This window comes from Lissotriton vulgaris, chromosome 9, assembly GCF_964263255.1.
Source record: "Lissotriton vulgaris chromosome 9, aLisVul1.2, whole genome shotgun sequence".
NCBI classification, from domain to species: Eukaryota; Metazoa; Chordata; class Amphibia; order Caudata; family Salamandridae; genus Lissotriton; species Lissotriton vulgaris.
The window spans coordinates 1143025270-1143043446 of record NC_141697.1 but is presented as its reverse complement, the minus strand read 5'-3'; the positions used below and the strand labels follow the sequence as shown (position 1 = coordinate 1143043446).

General features: G+C 41.3%; 1 protein-coding gene across 1 annotated transcript in view; it reads right to left on the bottom strand.

Moving 5' to 3' along the window:
- Positions 1 to 520: 520 nt before the first annotated feature.
- Positions 521 to 18177, bottom strand: part of SFMBT1 (Scm like with four mbt domains 1) — a 433177-nt gene continuing 415520 nt past the window's right edge. Inside the window, exons 20-22 of the mRNA XM_086939186.1 lie at positions 13555 to 13794; positions 9004 to 9132; positions 521 to 3683 (exon numbers count right to left, since the gene is read on the bottom strand). Coding sequence (XP_086795312.1) covers positions 3543 to 3683; positions 9004 to 9132; positions 13555 to 13794 — 510 coding nt within the window. The 3' untranslated portion in view covers positions 521 to 3542. The remainder of the gene's footprint in view (positions 3684 to 9003; positions 9133 to 13554; positions 13795 to 18177) is intronic.

Below are 18177 nucleotides of genomic sequence, written 5' to 3'. Positions count from 1 at the left end.
AGAAACTAACTTCAAAATATAGACTTGGCAAGCCACACGCATACAAGTGCACCAAGAAACCAGATGTGACCTACACATCACAGCTGGAGCGTACTGACTGATCCTTTATCGCGTTCAAATAAAACACTTATAGTGCTTTGCCAATGTTTGTACTCACCCGGAGGTGAATAACGTTTGAGAAGTAACTAAGCAGCACATGTAAAACCTGCTCATCTGGCCCTTGTACGTAAGAAATAACAACGAGAACGCAGCTACGGAAATGCAGGTCGCTGGCTCTGCTTCCCAACAGGTTTCAGCCTGTGAAAATGACTAAAAGATACACAATGCAGCAAGCTTGTTCTTGGACCGCCGCTGCCAGCATGACAGAAACACAAGGCTCAAAATAAAAGTTACATCTGCGTACAAGTAATTCAGAAATTAAATTAATGCCAGTTTTGAGCATCAAACGAAAACGGACATAAAGTATCCACAGTACTCTGTGTTTCAATATCCTACACCCCACGGAAAGCACAAGAAAGGGTTACACATATTTATTTTAATTCAACATAATTTACAGCAAATTTACAACTGTGTGTCATACTCTGAAATCAGTTCCACGTCATTCCTCGGTCAGACAGGCACAGAGATAGCATGGCTAAAGAAACATCTTCCTAAACACGGAGATTTGCTCCATTGCACATCAAATAAAATGCCAAAGTATATGTGATGTCTTATTTTTCACACATTGGAAGGGCTTCAAGATTCTATTGATAAAGAATTGGCATTTACGGAAAAAATTAGAAGGCGGCAATAAAAGTCACAATAAAACGTTTTAACAAAGCAGGCAGAGGTCCCTCCCCACCAAATATATCCAATCCGAAATACAAGGACAAGTCAGGATTCAGAACAGAATCAAGCGTCTCAAATATTTCAGAAGATTTGGCGCTGGGGCAAACAATGTAGAAAAGGTGAGGATTGATAACTTTTGCAAAAGCCATAGTGCCTCTCTTGCGCCTCCTATTCAAATTGGTCCAATTGAAATGCTTTCACCTAATGGCCTAATCAACTAAGGCTGGTCATACTGTTCTTGGGGTCAGAATGTGTGCACTGCTGGCATGTGCATAATGGTGCAGGTTGTACAACAGACTATAGAAGTGGCCAGGAGTCCATTGACACTTCAATCATAAAAAGCATGTAACTTCCTTCTAGATGGCCATAAACCTAAACAGAAGGAACTTTAGTCGACCTGCTTAAAAAAGTTTTGCAACAGTCCAGCCTAGATGAGGCACTTCATTGGGTGACATATTGTAGGGAGTAGCAATCGAGCAATATCGGTTTTATGTTTTGTAAGAAACCGTGGGGCGCCAATAGCACGATCCATGATATTTATAAACTGAATGGCTGAAAAAGTTATCAATCCATGTACAGTACGTTAACGATGAAGCTTACTTTGCAGCCAGGCATTTTCATAAATTAGCAAAAGGTTGGTTTTGTAAGTTGATCACTTATAATCTAATAGGAAGGTTGTTATGATTTTAGAACTAGACACTACCACTAGAATGGCAGGGTCAAGGCACGGTGTAAGGGGGCAATTTGTTATCAGCATATTGTCTTTAGAGGGTTCTAAGGGTATTTTGGAAGCTTACAAATCTGATTTTAGTCTGACCTTACAGCAGCAATAGGACTAAACCCAGAACCACTCCTATAACTACTTTATAAGGAACTAAAATGACCATACCAATTAACTGGAAAACCCTCTAGGTGTCCGCGCAACTTGCACTTTACTGTAAATCATAACTTTGGCTTTCCTTCCCTTTCTCAATATTGTTGACGTTGGGAACCACTGTGCTAGTAGGTGACAAGCTTTTGATTGTGAGTGTGAATGATTATAAAATAAAATTGCAATGCAGACAAACTAAATATATTTGTAAGCAATTAAAAACAGAGGGAACTGAAATAAAAAAAAAGATTAACAATACAATGTGGATGGTACAGAATTACAGCAAGCAATATTTCTGGTATACCCTACAAAAATAAAGATTTCCTGACTCAACTAAATTGAAAGTAATCAGGAAAGTTTTTGATTGATGACCAGATGGGCAGCCAATTTGTAGTAAGTATAGAATTATCGATCTACTACTGTGACCGACATGGAGCCAATGATCATTTGTTCTTAACCTGCTGGTTGAGAAAATATAAGATAGTCCCTACAGGGTTCGGAAATAAACATCTAGCCCTATCATAGTTCTGCTTGGAGTAGATTTGATCACCAATTAAATTGTTACTGTATTTCTCCACCACCATAGATATGGACAGCCCAGACAGAGGTCACTTTGGGAGAACTATCACATAATGGATGTATGGGGTACTTATCCTGACATTTCTATGCAATCATAAGATCTACCATGTTGTCTTAGTTTTCTATCAACTCTCCCACTGGATTTTGGATGTAAAGCTGCATAATTTTCCATCACACATAACTGTCATAGTTAAGTCATTAAAAACAATTATCAAAGGGCACAGCTTTTCACAATTGACTTCATGAGCGATAATATCACAAATGTAAGAAAACATCAGAATTTGCTTAAAACTAATAAATGTTTAAATGCCAGGGCATCAGAACTGCCAAACTTATCCAACCAACCGCAACCTATGTTTCTAGGTGGTTGGACAGTGTTTAATGCCTTATATGAGACATGTAATGTCCTCTATTTCAATCACTCACTGTTCAACCCAAAAAGAGACAGGGTGCCTAAAGTGGAATGGATAAAGACTTGGAAAAGCAAATATAAACACAGTAAAACTATTAACTCTCAGCTAGGAATAAGGAATGAATGCTATAACATTGAAGAGCTAGCACAGAAGTTTAAGAGTTTCAGAATCCATGTTTGACCAAGTTTTCCCAGGAACACACCCTGCTGAAATAGAGGTTTCATTTAAAAGCTCTAGATAGTGGTAGTAAAAACGAAATTAAATAATAAAAATTGTGTAACCTAAAATCAAATAACACACAGAACATACCAAGGAGCTGTGTTTGCGCCATTAACCTGGCACTTCACAATATTTCTTGATTCAAAATCCAACAAGAATATAAGAAGTCGTAAACATCACATAACAATGTGCATTCAATAAGAATTGGATTAGGGAGGTTGGAGATTGGAGCTGAATGATTTCAGAGAAGCTTTGTTTTATGACATTAAAATAGTTCATTTTGCCTACTGTGACTGTGTTCTTTCCTAAAATAAAATCCGGATTTGTAGCACTACTTTCCTCGTAAAAGCTATTTTACATGGTCTTTGAAAGTTTTTTTCATAAGAGTAAATGATTGTCCGCATCCTGTTTAGACTTGATTTGATATCTTTGCTCACTGAGTATTGATTGGCATCTTGCTGGAGATGTGTTCAGGCTCGTCCTCTTCTCCCTTAAAAGTGCAAAAGGTTATGGCTCTATACAGTCTGCCACCAAAGAAGAGCCATGTTTCGCCTCCGACTGGCTCTTTGTCTTAGACTCCGAGTAATGCGGATCTGCGATTGTGCTTCAAGGTTCACTTCAGTGTGGCAGCGTCATTTGGCAAACTGCTGGTAGAAGGCAAGCTTGACCCTTTCAATGTGATGGCAGAGTTTTATGGCGGGGCCAAGATTTAAGTCCATACATTCCTGAATGGTGGGTAGCGTCAGCAGGAGAAGTGCTTGGCCATCCATTTCCTACAGAAACACACAAAAGAGAAGACTGAGAATCAGATACATTACAAAACAAATCTTACTGTATCATTTATTTATTTTCATAGAAGAAATCTGGACACATTGTAATTGTAGAGAACGCATCCACCCATTATAATGTGTGCAAAAGGATTTTTTTTACTCAGCACACCTAGTGCACCAGCTCATTTTCTGATCTTGCACAACGTTTGCAGGGGACACACCCAGATGGAAATGAGTACCTCTCTCTGGCCACTGGAATATAATGCTTCGGTTACTTACCAGTAAACTTCATTACTCAGAGTCCTAGTCTTCCTTGAGAAAGACCTCACAATCAAGATTTATTCTCCTCCTGACAGAATATTTCTGGTGAGGAAAAATGCTTCTACCATGTCCAGAGAGACACAATTTTCCACAATCAAAGGAGGAAAGATGCTTTGTAGGGTCACCACCTTGAAGGTTCCATGAGTCAGGAATTGATTCTAAGATTTTAGATCCAGGACCGTCCGTCAGTCTCCTGATATCTTTCAGAGCAGGAATAAAATTGAGTAGAACCCCTGGCCCGGTTCTTAAAGCGGGACATGGATAATGGCTTGGATTTGGATCTGTTTCTGAATGCCTTCTAGAAGAGCTCCCTGATGTATATCATCTTTCGACAAAGGGGTGCACCTGAAAAACACGCTCAGAACTTTTAAAAATTCTAAGTGATAACTTCCTGATGCCACTTCCACTGTACAAGCATCTGTTACTGTTTGATTCCAAACACCCCAAAACAACAAAAGGCAAACCCCAGTCATAGAGGAACCGTGGCTGACATCCTTTTCGAGGAGGGTTTGGATGGAGTGACGGAGGTGTGCTGAAACAGGGATTTGTCAGGAGTAGGGGTGCCCCAGCTACGACCTCTAACCCGAAAGGGCTGCAAAGCACCTTTAGAAGGGAAAGGTGGAAAGGTTTCTTTGTATTCAAATCCTCTTCCACTAGCAAAGGAATGCACAGACACCATAAGTTTCTTGTTTTCAACAGGCTTCCTAATCATTTCTTCCAGCTGTTGTCCAAGAAACCTGGACTCATAAAAAGGCAACCTCATAAGGATTGCTTTCTGTTCTGCGTCTGCCCTCCAGTGGCGCATCCACAGATGTTGGCGTGCAGCAATGGTTGCTCCCAACTCCATAGCCAAAGTACACAAATTGTTAAAGGATAAGTCTGAAAGAAACTGAACCTGTTGCTCCATTGGGTCACAGCAAAGCTGAACAATCTATCCCTTCATTCATACGATCTGCCAGGGCTTTAAAGTCTTTTAAAAGAGAGTGGACAGTATTAAAAAATGTGAAGCAGCGTAACCCCTTTAATTGACCCCTCCACTTTCCTATCAACAGGATCAAGTTCATGCATCCTTGGAGACAATATTACACTGAGTGGAAAGTCCTGCCCTAAGATTGCCCAGCCTGACACCTGCAGGAAATTAGTCTATAAATGTATCCACTGGATAGTACCTAGCCAAGAATCTTGGGTAGGATGTTTTGTCCACCTCTTTCCATTTGTGGGACAAAGCTCGTCTTATAGCACTATGCAAAGGAACAGTCTTGGGCTCAACACGCTGATAACGGGCCAAAAAGTCGTTTTCATCAACAGATGGGTCAGAAGTTGGCAAACAGATTGTCGTGTACATGGGGCAAAAGTCCTGCCTAGTCCGTACCCTGAATAGATTAAATGGCCGCTTTTGCTTTCCTCCTCTAGATCAACCCAGGTTCACGAGGGTCATGCACTCGATTTTCTTAGGAGGACAATGCTCTTTGGATTTAGATAACCAAATTGACTCCCTAGATGCTTCCATCCAGAATATCATTTGTTACCTTTTACATTTACAAAGGTGTAACTTGGCATAATCATCCATACGTCTGCACCTTGCAGCAATTGCAGTATATTTACAAAACAGACAACATCTGTCTCTTTTCAGAGTACCTGCAATTAAAGCTTTTATGGAAGGATTAAAAAGAATCATACCACCCAGGTTGCCACCTTCTCCAGTATGGAACCTAAACGTTGTTCTTACAAGGCTAATGGGACCCCCTTTTGAGCCTTTACATAAATGTGAACTGCAATTCCTCACATGGAAAACAGCTTTCCTTGCTATCACTTCTCTTAAGAGAGTAAGTGAGATACAAGCTTTCACAATACAAGAACCATTTTTACAACTACACCGTAATAAAGTGGTTCTAAGAACTAGTCCTAAATTCCTTCCAAAAGTCATTAATCCTTTTCATTTAAACCAATCTATAGAGTTACCTGTGTTTTTCCAAAACCCAGACTCTGTGGCAGAAAGAGCTCTTCACACATTAGATGTTAAAAGAGCTCTTCTCTACTATATAGATAGGACTAATTCTTTTCGAAAAACAAAACAACTGTTTGTGTCTTTCTCTCCACCTCATAAAGGCAACCCCATCTCTAAAGGTGGCCTTGCAAGGTGGATTGTAAAATGTATACAAATATGCTATCAAAAAGCAAAACATACATTAACAGTTCCTCCTAGAGCGTACTCAACACGCAAACTAGGAGCCTCTATGGCTTTCTCAGGAAATATCCCCCTAGTGGACATTTGAAAAGCAGCAACATGGTCTACAACACACACCTTCACTAAACACTACTGTGTTGATGTGCAAGCCAAGCAGCAAGCTGCAGTAGGCCAAGCTGTCCTTAAAACTCTCTTTCAAACTACTGAAACAGATACAGGTGACCACAGCTAGGGGAGACACTGCTGCACAATTGATGCTAAGTGTACAATCTGCAGCTCATATGCCTCTAACGCAAAATGCTACTTACCAGTATGCATTTGTTCTTGGCATGTAGAGCTGCAGAGTTGTACACGACCTCCCGCCTCCCCGGGACCTGTATCTGTTCCAGTTTTAACTTACTTATGGACATCTTTTTTCTTTACTTCTACTAACTCCATCATTTCCCATCATGGCGAAAACAATCTAAGGATGGAGTCAATGACCATGCGCACTATTGTCCAAGGGAGGAGTCACCTATCTTGTCCAAGAAGACAACAACATGCAATCATCTGAGCCCAACACCAGGTGGCGATCTAATGCTAAATGTACAATCTGCAGCTCATATGCCTCGAACACAGCGTTCTGCCCCTCTACTTTAAAAATTCACCGGCCGCCCCTGAAAAACAACCAACGCATCTCGAGGAAGACTGTGCCGTAAGTCTGTCAATATAGGACAAATATTAAGCCCTGACAGCTAGAGCATGGCATTGCGGGCAAAACAATTACAACCTGAAATTTAGAAGGAAACTGCTAAAGGGAGTTTCAGAAGATATGAATAAACAGAAATAAAAGCTCACTTACCTGCACATCAGGGTAGAGGACAGTGTTCGAGCCACCTTGGGGATTTTTTTCAGCTAGGGAATACATTCTATCAGGTGGAAAGCAAATCTCAACTGAGAGGACTTGATCAAGTAAGACGGACGAAGAGGTAATGTAATGCAAAATGTGAATCGGCAGACAGTCACCATCTCTTAGGAGAGCAACTCTTCGCTGTTGCATTGCCTGCTCATGCAGGTACATCAGTATCACAAACACATGTCTTCCATAATGTAGGAAGCTGGCTCCTTATATAGTTTATCAAAAAGATGATTGCGGTGCAAAGAGTACAGGTACCCCTTCTAAGTGGACAGGGGCTTGCCTTAGGCTTATCAAGGAGGAGTATTATAGATTTGCTGCATACACACAGTCAATAACTGATACACACCAATTTATAAAAATTGCATGTATCTTTATATATATATATATATATATATATATTTAGGCAAGAAGATCAAAATCAGGTAAGTACTTTTCGAATTACAAATCTTAACAGTTTTCAAAAGTCGACATTGCAATTTCTGAAGCGGAAATGTTGCCCTATGGTGAAAAGGCATATACTGCATACAGGTCCTTTACAGAGACTTACATGACCAATCTTCCGGACTTAAGGTGAGTATGGAGCAGGGTCCAAGGCAGCACTAACTGGTCACATCGGGCAGCACTGGGTCAGCCGATTGTTGAGGTGCAATACAGTGTCGGGGGCCCTATTGAATTCAATGGGTATTTGTCCAGTCAAGAAGAGGATGCAAGCTGGGACTGGGGGACCAGTCCAGCAGACCCAACAAGTGGTTTGAGGTATAATGATGCTTGGAGACATGGGGCACCTATTTTTCCCTTCGCCTCGGGCCAGGAGGGCCAGGTGCAGAAGTGCCCTAAGGCATCAGCTTTTTGTGCTTGGAGCCTATTAGGTGGGGGCATAACTCTGTAAAGCAATTACTCAATTAGATGCGCTCCTGCACAAAAAAAATATACAGTGCAACATAATTTTTAACTTTACCGCCCTTCACACAACCTACCAGTGCTTTACCAGACAAATCCACAAAATCCTCCCAAGACTCGTTCCTGGGAATATCTAAACTTCAAGTAACACGTTTCTGGGGTTACACCACGTTTGCGTGTGAGTGCCCCCTTCACAGGGACATACTTAACCTGGTGATGTGCATCTATGGCCAATAGTGTATACCTTCTAGCAATGGGCATGTATGCCGACTGGATAACACCTTCCCACCCCACCCTGCAAGATGTCTGCATACACATGGCTACCTGGTAAGCTGCAAACCGCTTATGAATGTTACCAAATCGTTTGGGATGAGGACTCGTTTATGTAGCCTAAGAAACAAAGGTTAGTGTTCTCCAGGTCTCAGCTTACATTTACTTGTGAAATGGCAGGCCCTTTACGAGTTACTGAAGTTTACGGGTGCAAACTAACTGACCTCCCTGCAATGGGAATAACAAAACTGTCCAACACCCAGGCCTTTGTTTCGACACGGAGGGCAGTTTTCACACTGCATTAATTGCACAACTCATTCTTTTTCCAGTGCAACAATAGTATTCGACAGTGGGAGACCAATGGCTTTTCCACTGTTTCCACGTTACATATGTAACTATGTTCTATCACAAAGAGACATTCAATGCACACTTGATATTCAGGAATGTTGTAATCCATGGCCAAGAAATTAGTGTTTGAAATTGAACAGAATGTCAGAGTGGTTAGGTGATACAAAGCAATATTTTTCATCTGGTGCTGTAACATTGGTAATGTGATCATTTTAGTTTCAGCTATTTTTAAGTTTTCTTTCAGACCACACACTGACAGTAATTGTGAGCAGTATAGAAGAGATTGTGAAAATGCTTTGCTGTTTCTCTGTGTTCCCTCTTGATCTAACTGCCCCTTTATACCTAGAATACATTCACAGAATTGTCTGGAACACAAAGGAAAAGTATTGGCAAAGTACCTGATCGTGGAATACTCGAGCTAATGGCGCGCAGTCAGTGGATCTAATGAACCTCACCACATCAGCCACCGTCCACTCCAGTGGGTTACTGTCGAGTTTTAAATGTTCGTCAACTGCAATCTTTATTTCCTATTTCACAAAACACAATTAGAGAAACTGGTAAGACAAGAAATGCAGGAAACATTTCAAAAGTCATCAATGTTAGATGTCAATATTGGTTCACACTGCAGAAATGTGTAGCACAGGCCTCCAATTGTAGTTTGATGTTGGGCGTAACATGAAGCATGGGAAACTGATGTTGCAATAACTTTAATTTGGGATGAGGGAGTGAGTGAAGCTGGAGTGGACATCAGGTTCCACAAAATTGACCACAAAATACAAGAGGAAATCAGGATTCGAAAGCAACTCTAGTCCTAATCCAGATGTGAGGGCGCATGCCACTATGCTCGTCACTGATCTGTGCATGCTTCTGCCTAAAGGTTACCATAGGTTGTCAAACTCTACCTGCAACAGGCTGTAAACCACAGAAGACCCGAGGCACAAGGACTGCTGCAGTTTACTTTGACCTAATGTATGATGACCATCAGCCAATGGGGCTCTCTGCCCCGATTTCTACCTTTAAGCTATGCCCTTATCACAAAGGATGGTCGCCGGGCATCTCAGAAGACATTTTGTTTTTAGATTTCCCTGCTGCTGCTTTGAAAATTATAACAAGCGAAGAAGGCACCAGCCATAAGGACCACCAGGAATCTTAACATTGTTCTCATCCAAAGGTTCTGCCATTTTCACGTGCTGCCCACAATAATGGGAAGTGTGTGGAAGCAAAGTGGAGAGACAGGACAAGAAGACACAAGCTCGTTAACAAGCCAGCATGAAAGGGGATAAACGGGATGCTTGAAATAATCTCTGTCAATAGCAACTACTCTGGGTCGTATTCAAATTCTTCAATTTTAACCCATTTGAGCCATTTCAGGCAGGAACAAACCATATACAAATGAATCACGGCGCTTCCAGACTGAAGTATCAGGCCCAGTTCCCTATTATCGGGAAAATAAGCATCCCCAGACCAATTTCAAATAGTAGGTCATCATCCGTGAGGTGCAGCTTGAATCCGTTGGAACAGAAAGCTCAGGACTCAACTGGGTATATCCATCCTATGTAGGGAGACTCGCTCACATATCTCAAAATGTTATAAATCAGATGCTTGGAATCAGCTTAGCTCCTGGCAATTACTCAGGCGAGTATTCCAATGCATTGTTGGATACCACTGAATTGGGAACACAGATATCTAGGCACATACAATCCACCACTTTAATCTCATTCAGAAGCCCCAACGTGCAGCCATTGACAAAAGCTGTGCTGCTCTGTGATGTGCCTCTGGTGCAATGCCTCAGATGGCAGCCTTAGACCTAATCTCATGCAGCCACCTATCACTTATGATGCCCCCGTGGGGCTATATCCCTGGCATAATGGGGCTAATGCTTGACATAATGGCAGTAAATCTTGAAAAACTGGACCTTTCATAGTATTATTCCGGCAACCCGGTATAATGCTGACTTTGTGAGGTTGGTGGTATTTACTATAATACTGTGAGCATCTATATCATAATGGTGCCCTCTCTTTGTTTAATACTGACTCTAATATAATGGTGGGACTTCTTGGTGTATTGAGGGTGTCCATTATTAATGGTGACCACCTTTGGTATAATGCAGGCCTTGGCATGTTGTGAACACCCTTTGTATGGTGTTGACTGACCCTGGTATAACAATGCCATAATAGAGGTCATTCTTGGCATACTGCACTCATCCATGGCATTTTGGGTCACTCACGCCATTGCGATGACCCTGGTGTAATGCTGTTAGTTTTTGGCATACTGAGGGATTGCATGGAATGCTGGTGAGCACCCAAATATAATGCTCACTGCAGGTTTAATGTTGGACCAGACCAAATGGTGGCAATTCTTGAATATTATCAGTACTCATTGCATACTGATTACTTTTATAATGATACCTTTGGCTTATTGTGGACCTTCTTGCTAAGGAGGTGCTCAATCCTTGAAAATTCCTGGCATAATGATGGTAATTTCTGGCATACTATGGTCATCGTTGGCCTGATGGTGCCTATCTCTATAAAAATATTGGCCTTGGTGTGATGGTGGCAATTCTTGGCACACTGAGGGCATCTAATGTCATGTTCGTGCTCCTATTGGCACAATGCAAGCTGTGCAATAATAGTGGAAATTAAGTAGAAGGCATCTGTGGCATGGTAATGTTCATCCCCGATTTATCGCAGGCCCTGGAATAGTGGTGGTTATTTTTGGCATAATGTAGGCATAGCTCCCTTTCCTGGTATAGTGCAGGCTAAGGTGAAATTATGCATTTTTCTTTACATACTATTGCCATCAACAGCATATTGGTGCTCACTCGTGGTATAATGCAACCCCCTGTCACAAAGGAGGTAACCTTGGAATATTGTGGACTGTCACAGCATTATTGTGCTCATTCGTGATGCAATGATGCCCACTGAATAACTGCATTAATTCTTGGCACACTATAGTAATTGCCTTTGCATAATGATGGTACTTCGGGACATCCTTATTATATTGGTGCTTAACACTGGGATAATCGACAAATACTTTCATATTATAGGCATTCGTGTTTCATCACTTGTGTTATCATTTCATCACTTCACTTATTTTGTGCACATTTTTTAAATGTGATCCCTACTGATTCCTATTTGCTTTTCGTGTTGAGATTTTTTTATAGTGCTGCACATACTTCCAAGCACTGCAGGTAAGAGCCTGGAAAGTTGCGGTGAAGGAAGGCTGGGGGTAACATTCAGAGGTGGGTACTATTGGAGCAATGCAAAAAATCCGATTTCTTTGTTGTTCAACTCACGGTAGCCAAGTCTCATTCAGCAGTGGGAAAACAGCTCTCACCTGCTCTGTTAGGAAAACAGAGACCACCAGGGATCCACGGGCACATCAGCGTCCTCCACCATTCATGCTCCTGCCAGGAACCTACGTCCCATACAGCAGTCCCAGGTAGGGAAAAAACACATTCATGCCCCATCATGGTTCAAGAAAACTGCCCAGGAGCACTAATTTTTGTTTCCCAAAAAGTATTTTTTAGAAACAGAAATATGCTGCTTGATTCAGCATGCTGGGACTATTCAAACCCTATGTACAGGGATCCAAAGTAGTCATTTCAAGGATGGTTATTAGGTAAGCGTGCTGGCAATCTCAGACACAGTCTGGCCGCCTTTTTTTTTATTTTAGAGTCCTTGCAGCATATTAGAGAGATTATGTATGAGACTAATGTTGACAATTGTGCAGTAGCACAAATGGGCCCTCTCCAGCGTTTTTTAAAACTAATTCTATGTGGTAATCAATGCGGACATGCAGGTGAGCCAAATGATTATCAAGAGGTGGGACAGCAGTAGATTAATGATCTTAACCATCACCTATATTTAGGAGCAAAGTCAATCAGCTGTATGAGCCTCTCTAATCTGCGACACCCTGCTGTCTTCTGCAGAAATTACCAGACAACTGGAATTTCATTCAAGCTATGCCCCTTCCAATTGGTTTATCAGTTATCACATATGTCTAAACATCTACATGGAAGGAGCAGGTTGGAAAAATGAAAGGAAAAGAAAAAATGTAGCTATAAGAAAGAGTTTATCAAGAGCATAGGACTAAGAAATTGCATGGCCAGATTTTATGAAATGTCAGTACGCCTACGGTACTTTTGAAGATTGCCACTATTGTGCTTTTGGGGGGGTGGCGGGGAGTTGTGGGTGACTTGCTTGGCACTCCATGTATGTGCGGAAATATTTAATGAGTGGCTCTTCAGGACCAATGGTATTTGTGTGGAAATTGTGTTGTAAAATCTCTAGTTGGATCCAGTTTTTTCTATTCTTAATGCAGGCAGCGGGTAACAGGAGCAAATCAGACCAAATGAGGTTCGATTTCTTGTTTACCCTGCTCTCCTGGTGCAATTCAGAGTGACTATTTATGCCCCATCAATTTCAAAGATCACCAATTATGGTTTAGAATTTAAGAAGAGTCAAGTGATGAGTAGGCATCAATGGTGTAAAATAACAAAGGCAGAGATTAAACAAGACCAAGGGAGACAATGAGGAGGGGCTGAAGGAACATTGGGCTGAAAGGACAGATTTTTCCAGTACTTCTTCCTCTCACATTCATTGGCCAACAAATTGGAAGTTTTTACCTCCAGCCATATCCCTGCCCCTCCATCCCCTACTGAAGTCCTTCCACTACAATGTACTTCCATATTGCAATGTACAATATTAGAAAGACAACATACAGCATACAAATACAGGCAAGGACAGGAAATAGGGCTCTCTTTCTGTATTTCAAACTGTGAGGCCTAGGCAGATAGCTAGCTGCCTTACAGATAGTAAGTGAAATCTCTTAACATCAAGATAGATAAAATAAAAGTGAATCACAATTTGAAAAATATATAATATTTTATGTGGTAAGGTAATTCACTTCATGCACAAGACTTGTTTTAACTAGATTTCGACCCTGACCTTTGGTGAAGGGGGTTTGTTTTCGTCATCAGAGAATGAACAGATACGTAACTTCCGTTTCCTCTTTTCTCGGTCTTGCGCCAAAGAATGAGAAAGCTCGCTATGCGTGGGAGAAGACGATCGAGATTTCTTCTCAGACACTTCGGATCCCTCGTGGAGCTCATCCTGAAGATCCACAGTGCTGTCCTCGCTTAGGGATTCGGCGTCCATTTCATCCTGCTCATCTTCATCAGCACTGCCCTGGAACAAGGGAAGAAAGAAATATGATATAGATACATCCAAAATTGCACTTGTTTAAGTATTAATTTATGGTTTAGTGAGAGACCATCACTCTTTATTGTCAGGGCATTGCACACTACACTTTAGCTGCATCTAAGACTGCAGAATTATTAAACACCACTTAGCCACTTATTCTGATATGTGGGATAACACTGTCTCAGGTGTTCAGTTTAACGGTACAGAGAATACTAACATACATCTGAAACAGCATTATAGGCAATGTAAAAATTTCATACTGACCCTGTATTTTTCCCTGTACCAAAATGGCCAGGTCAAAAAATGCATGGTGAGCATACTCAAGATTCTGAGGCTGCAGCTCTTATCAAGGAAAACATGCAGAATAACTGTGTTATCTCCAATCCCCAACAAATGGAACTCAGAATGGGAGGTAACACTACCCAAGACAAAACACACACCGCGTTGTTGCCCTCTGTGGCATTACTTCCTGGTGCGACTGTCATACTGGAAAAGACTGCCTTTGTTGTATAAATGCAAACTACTCTTTCTATTTTTTGGTGTTGTAACATCGTTTTAGTGAACACATGTTTCCTAATGAGAATCTTTGAAAAAAGGAGGAGCCAAACCATCTCACTGAGCTGTGAATGATCTAGTCATCTTACTAAATGCCACAGAAAAACACTGCAGCACAGGAATTTAACATATTTGGGATGAAGACTTATGCAAATTACAAACATTCCATTTTCGTCAATTAAAACATCATACAATAAATAGGTAAAGCCAATAGGAAATTGTAATATTGGTAATAATGGGAGACGTAGTAATAAGCAAAACGGTGTGACTTTTGAGCAATGTAATTTGCATTAACATAAAAGCTTAACAGTTGCTACAACATTTGGCTTTACATCACTTAGGCCACATCACAAGTTTGGGGAAAATATCGATTCAGGCTGAAGCAGGATTACAAGCTGTATGATAAAACTGCAGCTCTCGGATTTCCCACTAACACTTTTACCAGTAAAAACCTTGTGGAATAAAACTCGCAAAAAGTGCCTGGAATGTAGGAAAAACCTGCAAAAAGTGATGCACAAACACATATTGCTTTAGTTAATCCTCACTCTATAGGTAAAAAATATGTAGCAGAGTGCTGTTCTAATTTCTGTTACCAGGAGTATTGGTCATACTGGATAAGGTATTTAGTTTACAGCCAAACTGCGTATTACTCGTCACACGCAGAAATTCTCCTTTTTTGAGATATATATATATATTTTGACCACTTTTAAGGGCAATTTGGACATAAGGCAGCAACAGCATTTCATGTTGCCCACAGGGGCTTCAGTGTTTTGTTTGGCTTCATAAAATCAGATCAATACCCAACCCACTAGGTGGAAGTATTGTAGCAAGGGACATCCACAGTAGTAAAAATTAATAGCCACTATCAGTTGATAGCTACCATGCTTCATTGGCTATACAAACAGGAAAGTGTGCAACCTAATTTGTGTCTGGTACAACTTGCCATATAGTTCCGCAGCATTTTTTATGATCACTAGGGTGGGAAACCTCACTAGGGGAAAATTCAACAATATCCCATCCCTAAGCAGATTCAGCTGGAACGATGGACACTATTATGTGTCCATACTGCACAACAATCTGGTGTGAATAAGCAAGATTAGCACACTGCAGTGATATTTAACAGCAACTTGAGTGAATGAAATTACCTTTGCTTTTCGCTGTTAGTACTGCTAGCATCAGTTACATAACGATATGCAATATGTATCTAGTATCACTAATATCACACCAGAATATGAATTGTTGTGGTTTTTTCGGGATTTGCACAGTGTGTACCAATCAGATATTATGATCAACTATATTGCAGTTTTTGCACAGATACAGCGCATTTTGCACATTTCGATGAAATTTGCACAACTACATTTTAAAAAACCACGACATTTGCACAATTTTGGCGTAGTTTGCACACATTTAAATTGTTTGCATTGTTATCAGTTGGCGCTGCTTCCTGTTTTTCTAACTTGCCTATGGTGTAGTTACCAACATTATTTGTTACAACAGTGTATATATTATGTGGCAATCTGTTTTCTATGTCAATAGGCCTGGTGCTCATGTGGTGTGCACTGTAGCACTTTAAATGGTGTGGCTTTTTTGTACAATGTCATGTGATCAAGGTCTCATTGAGCCGGAAACAAGTCATGGAGGTACATGGTAGACTGAAAAAATAAAGACAGCAAATTGCTTACATGGGTCCGTTTTCGTTTGTCCAGAAGATTGGAAGAACAGACGAAGTTCCTGATATATATATATATATATATATATATATATATATATATATATATATATATATATATATATATATATATATATATATATACCCACTGGAGGGTGGCATAATAGGGGGTGTACTCACTTCAGGTAAGGGAACCATTGGTCCCAACCTTTTACCTACCTGTAAAGCCCCATAATCTAGTATTTAGGGGCACCCCAGAACCTTGCTTCCTCAGACAAGAAGAAACTACAAGAAAGGAAGAAGGACTGAACAGCTGTGCCGAAGCTAATAAGAAGACAACGCTCACTGACTTGGCCCCAGCCCTACCAGCCTGTCTCCACCTTGGACCTGCTCCTGCGAAATACCGGTGTGTCCTGCAGCCAGCAACCTCGAAAAGCCTAGAGGACCTGCCTGCCTGCAACTACAAAGACTGTGTATCCAGTGAACACCGGATTTGTTAATCTACAACCTCTGCCCCCCCCCCATGGAAACCGCAAATCAGCACCACTCCGCACCCGCCGTCCACAGCCGAGCTCGAGTGGGCAAACACCAAGAGGAGGTCTCCCCTGCGATCCTGACCAGAGATCTGGCGACCCCTGACCTGCCTCAAGCCTCCAGCCGACGATTGCAGTCTAAATCCGGAAGGTCTCCCCAACCGCGACCAGGAGCTGGTAATTAGATCGGACCCTAAAAGGCACTCCTGCACCCGAAGCCCCACGGCCTTGGGTGGCCAAACCGACAGTGCCTAACCAACCCCCAACATACCTCTCGAAGTGGTGGTTGCACCCAGAAGACCTTCCTCCCTGACCCTGCAGTGCCTTTGCAAACCGGAGGTTCCCCACTGCAAACAACAGGGTGCCCAACGTCGAAACGGCACCCTGCACCCGGCCGCCCTAGTGACACTGAGGGTGCACCTTTGGTGCTACTGTGTTTCCCCATTTGTCCTGAGCTAAAGTCCAGGAGCTTTGCTCCCATAACCAAGTAGCCTGCTCGTCAGCAGCTACCAACCGGAGGCCCCCTATCCCCCATTGGATAACATTGGGGCTCAGCACTCTGCACACGGCCGCCCTAGTGCCGCTGAGGATGTAACAAGAGTGCATCTCTGACCCTGGGGGACGCCTGAGTCTACCCCCAGAACCTCAACTCCCACTACGAATACTTACCTTAAATACGATAACACTATTTTCCTCTATAGGATAACATTGACTGCTTTTTTTCTTGGAAAACTTTATAAGTGTTGAGTTTGAAAACCTATTGAAATCCTTTAAAATTGTAATAAAAAAAACGATTTTACTTACCTGTGTACAGGAAATGTCCCAGTGTAGTATCCAGGTGTACTACACTGTGTAAGAAAAGTAATCTCAAAAGTAACTTACCTGTAATTTTACTCAAAATCCTATACAAAGTATATGTACTGTATTCTGAAAAGCATTGCATTATCAGTAACACTACTGTAACCACATCAAGGTACATTTACAATTGCAATCCAAACTGTGTTAAAATCTGTATATTTACTGCAACGTACTTATCACTTACCTGTGCCAGGCTTGCTTAGTTCTAGTAAATACAATAACTAAAAGAATATTTTTATACAAAAACCATTGGTCTGAAGGTCAGTATTTGAGTGTGTGAATTCATTTGCTGATTGAATGTGTACAACAAATGCTTAACACTGTCATCTGATAAAGCCTTACTGCTCAACCACACTACCAAAAATAGAGAGTAAGGTGCTATCTAACTTTACCTCTGCCTACCTTTGGGGTTCCACTGGATGTTCGTAATAAATGTTGTCCTAAGCTAGAAAAGCCCTACCAGCCACTTTACTTATATATCACATTCTATAATTCTGATTAATGCCATATTGCCCTTTAATTGACCACTCTATTAACATCATTCTGAACATGGTGACAAATAAGTTTTTTAAACTAAAAGCTTTTTAAAGCTCTACATATTCATGTATTAATTATACATTGGACACTACATGAAAGCTTATTGTAGCATGGCTACAAATAGTCTTATGCGGAGAGATACTACCGCACTACACAGATGTAACCTTGCTTAGTTTCTATTGCTAGTGAATTCTCCACATTTCCTTTTTCCAAGCA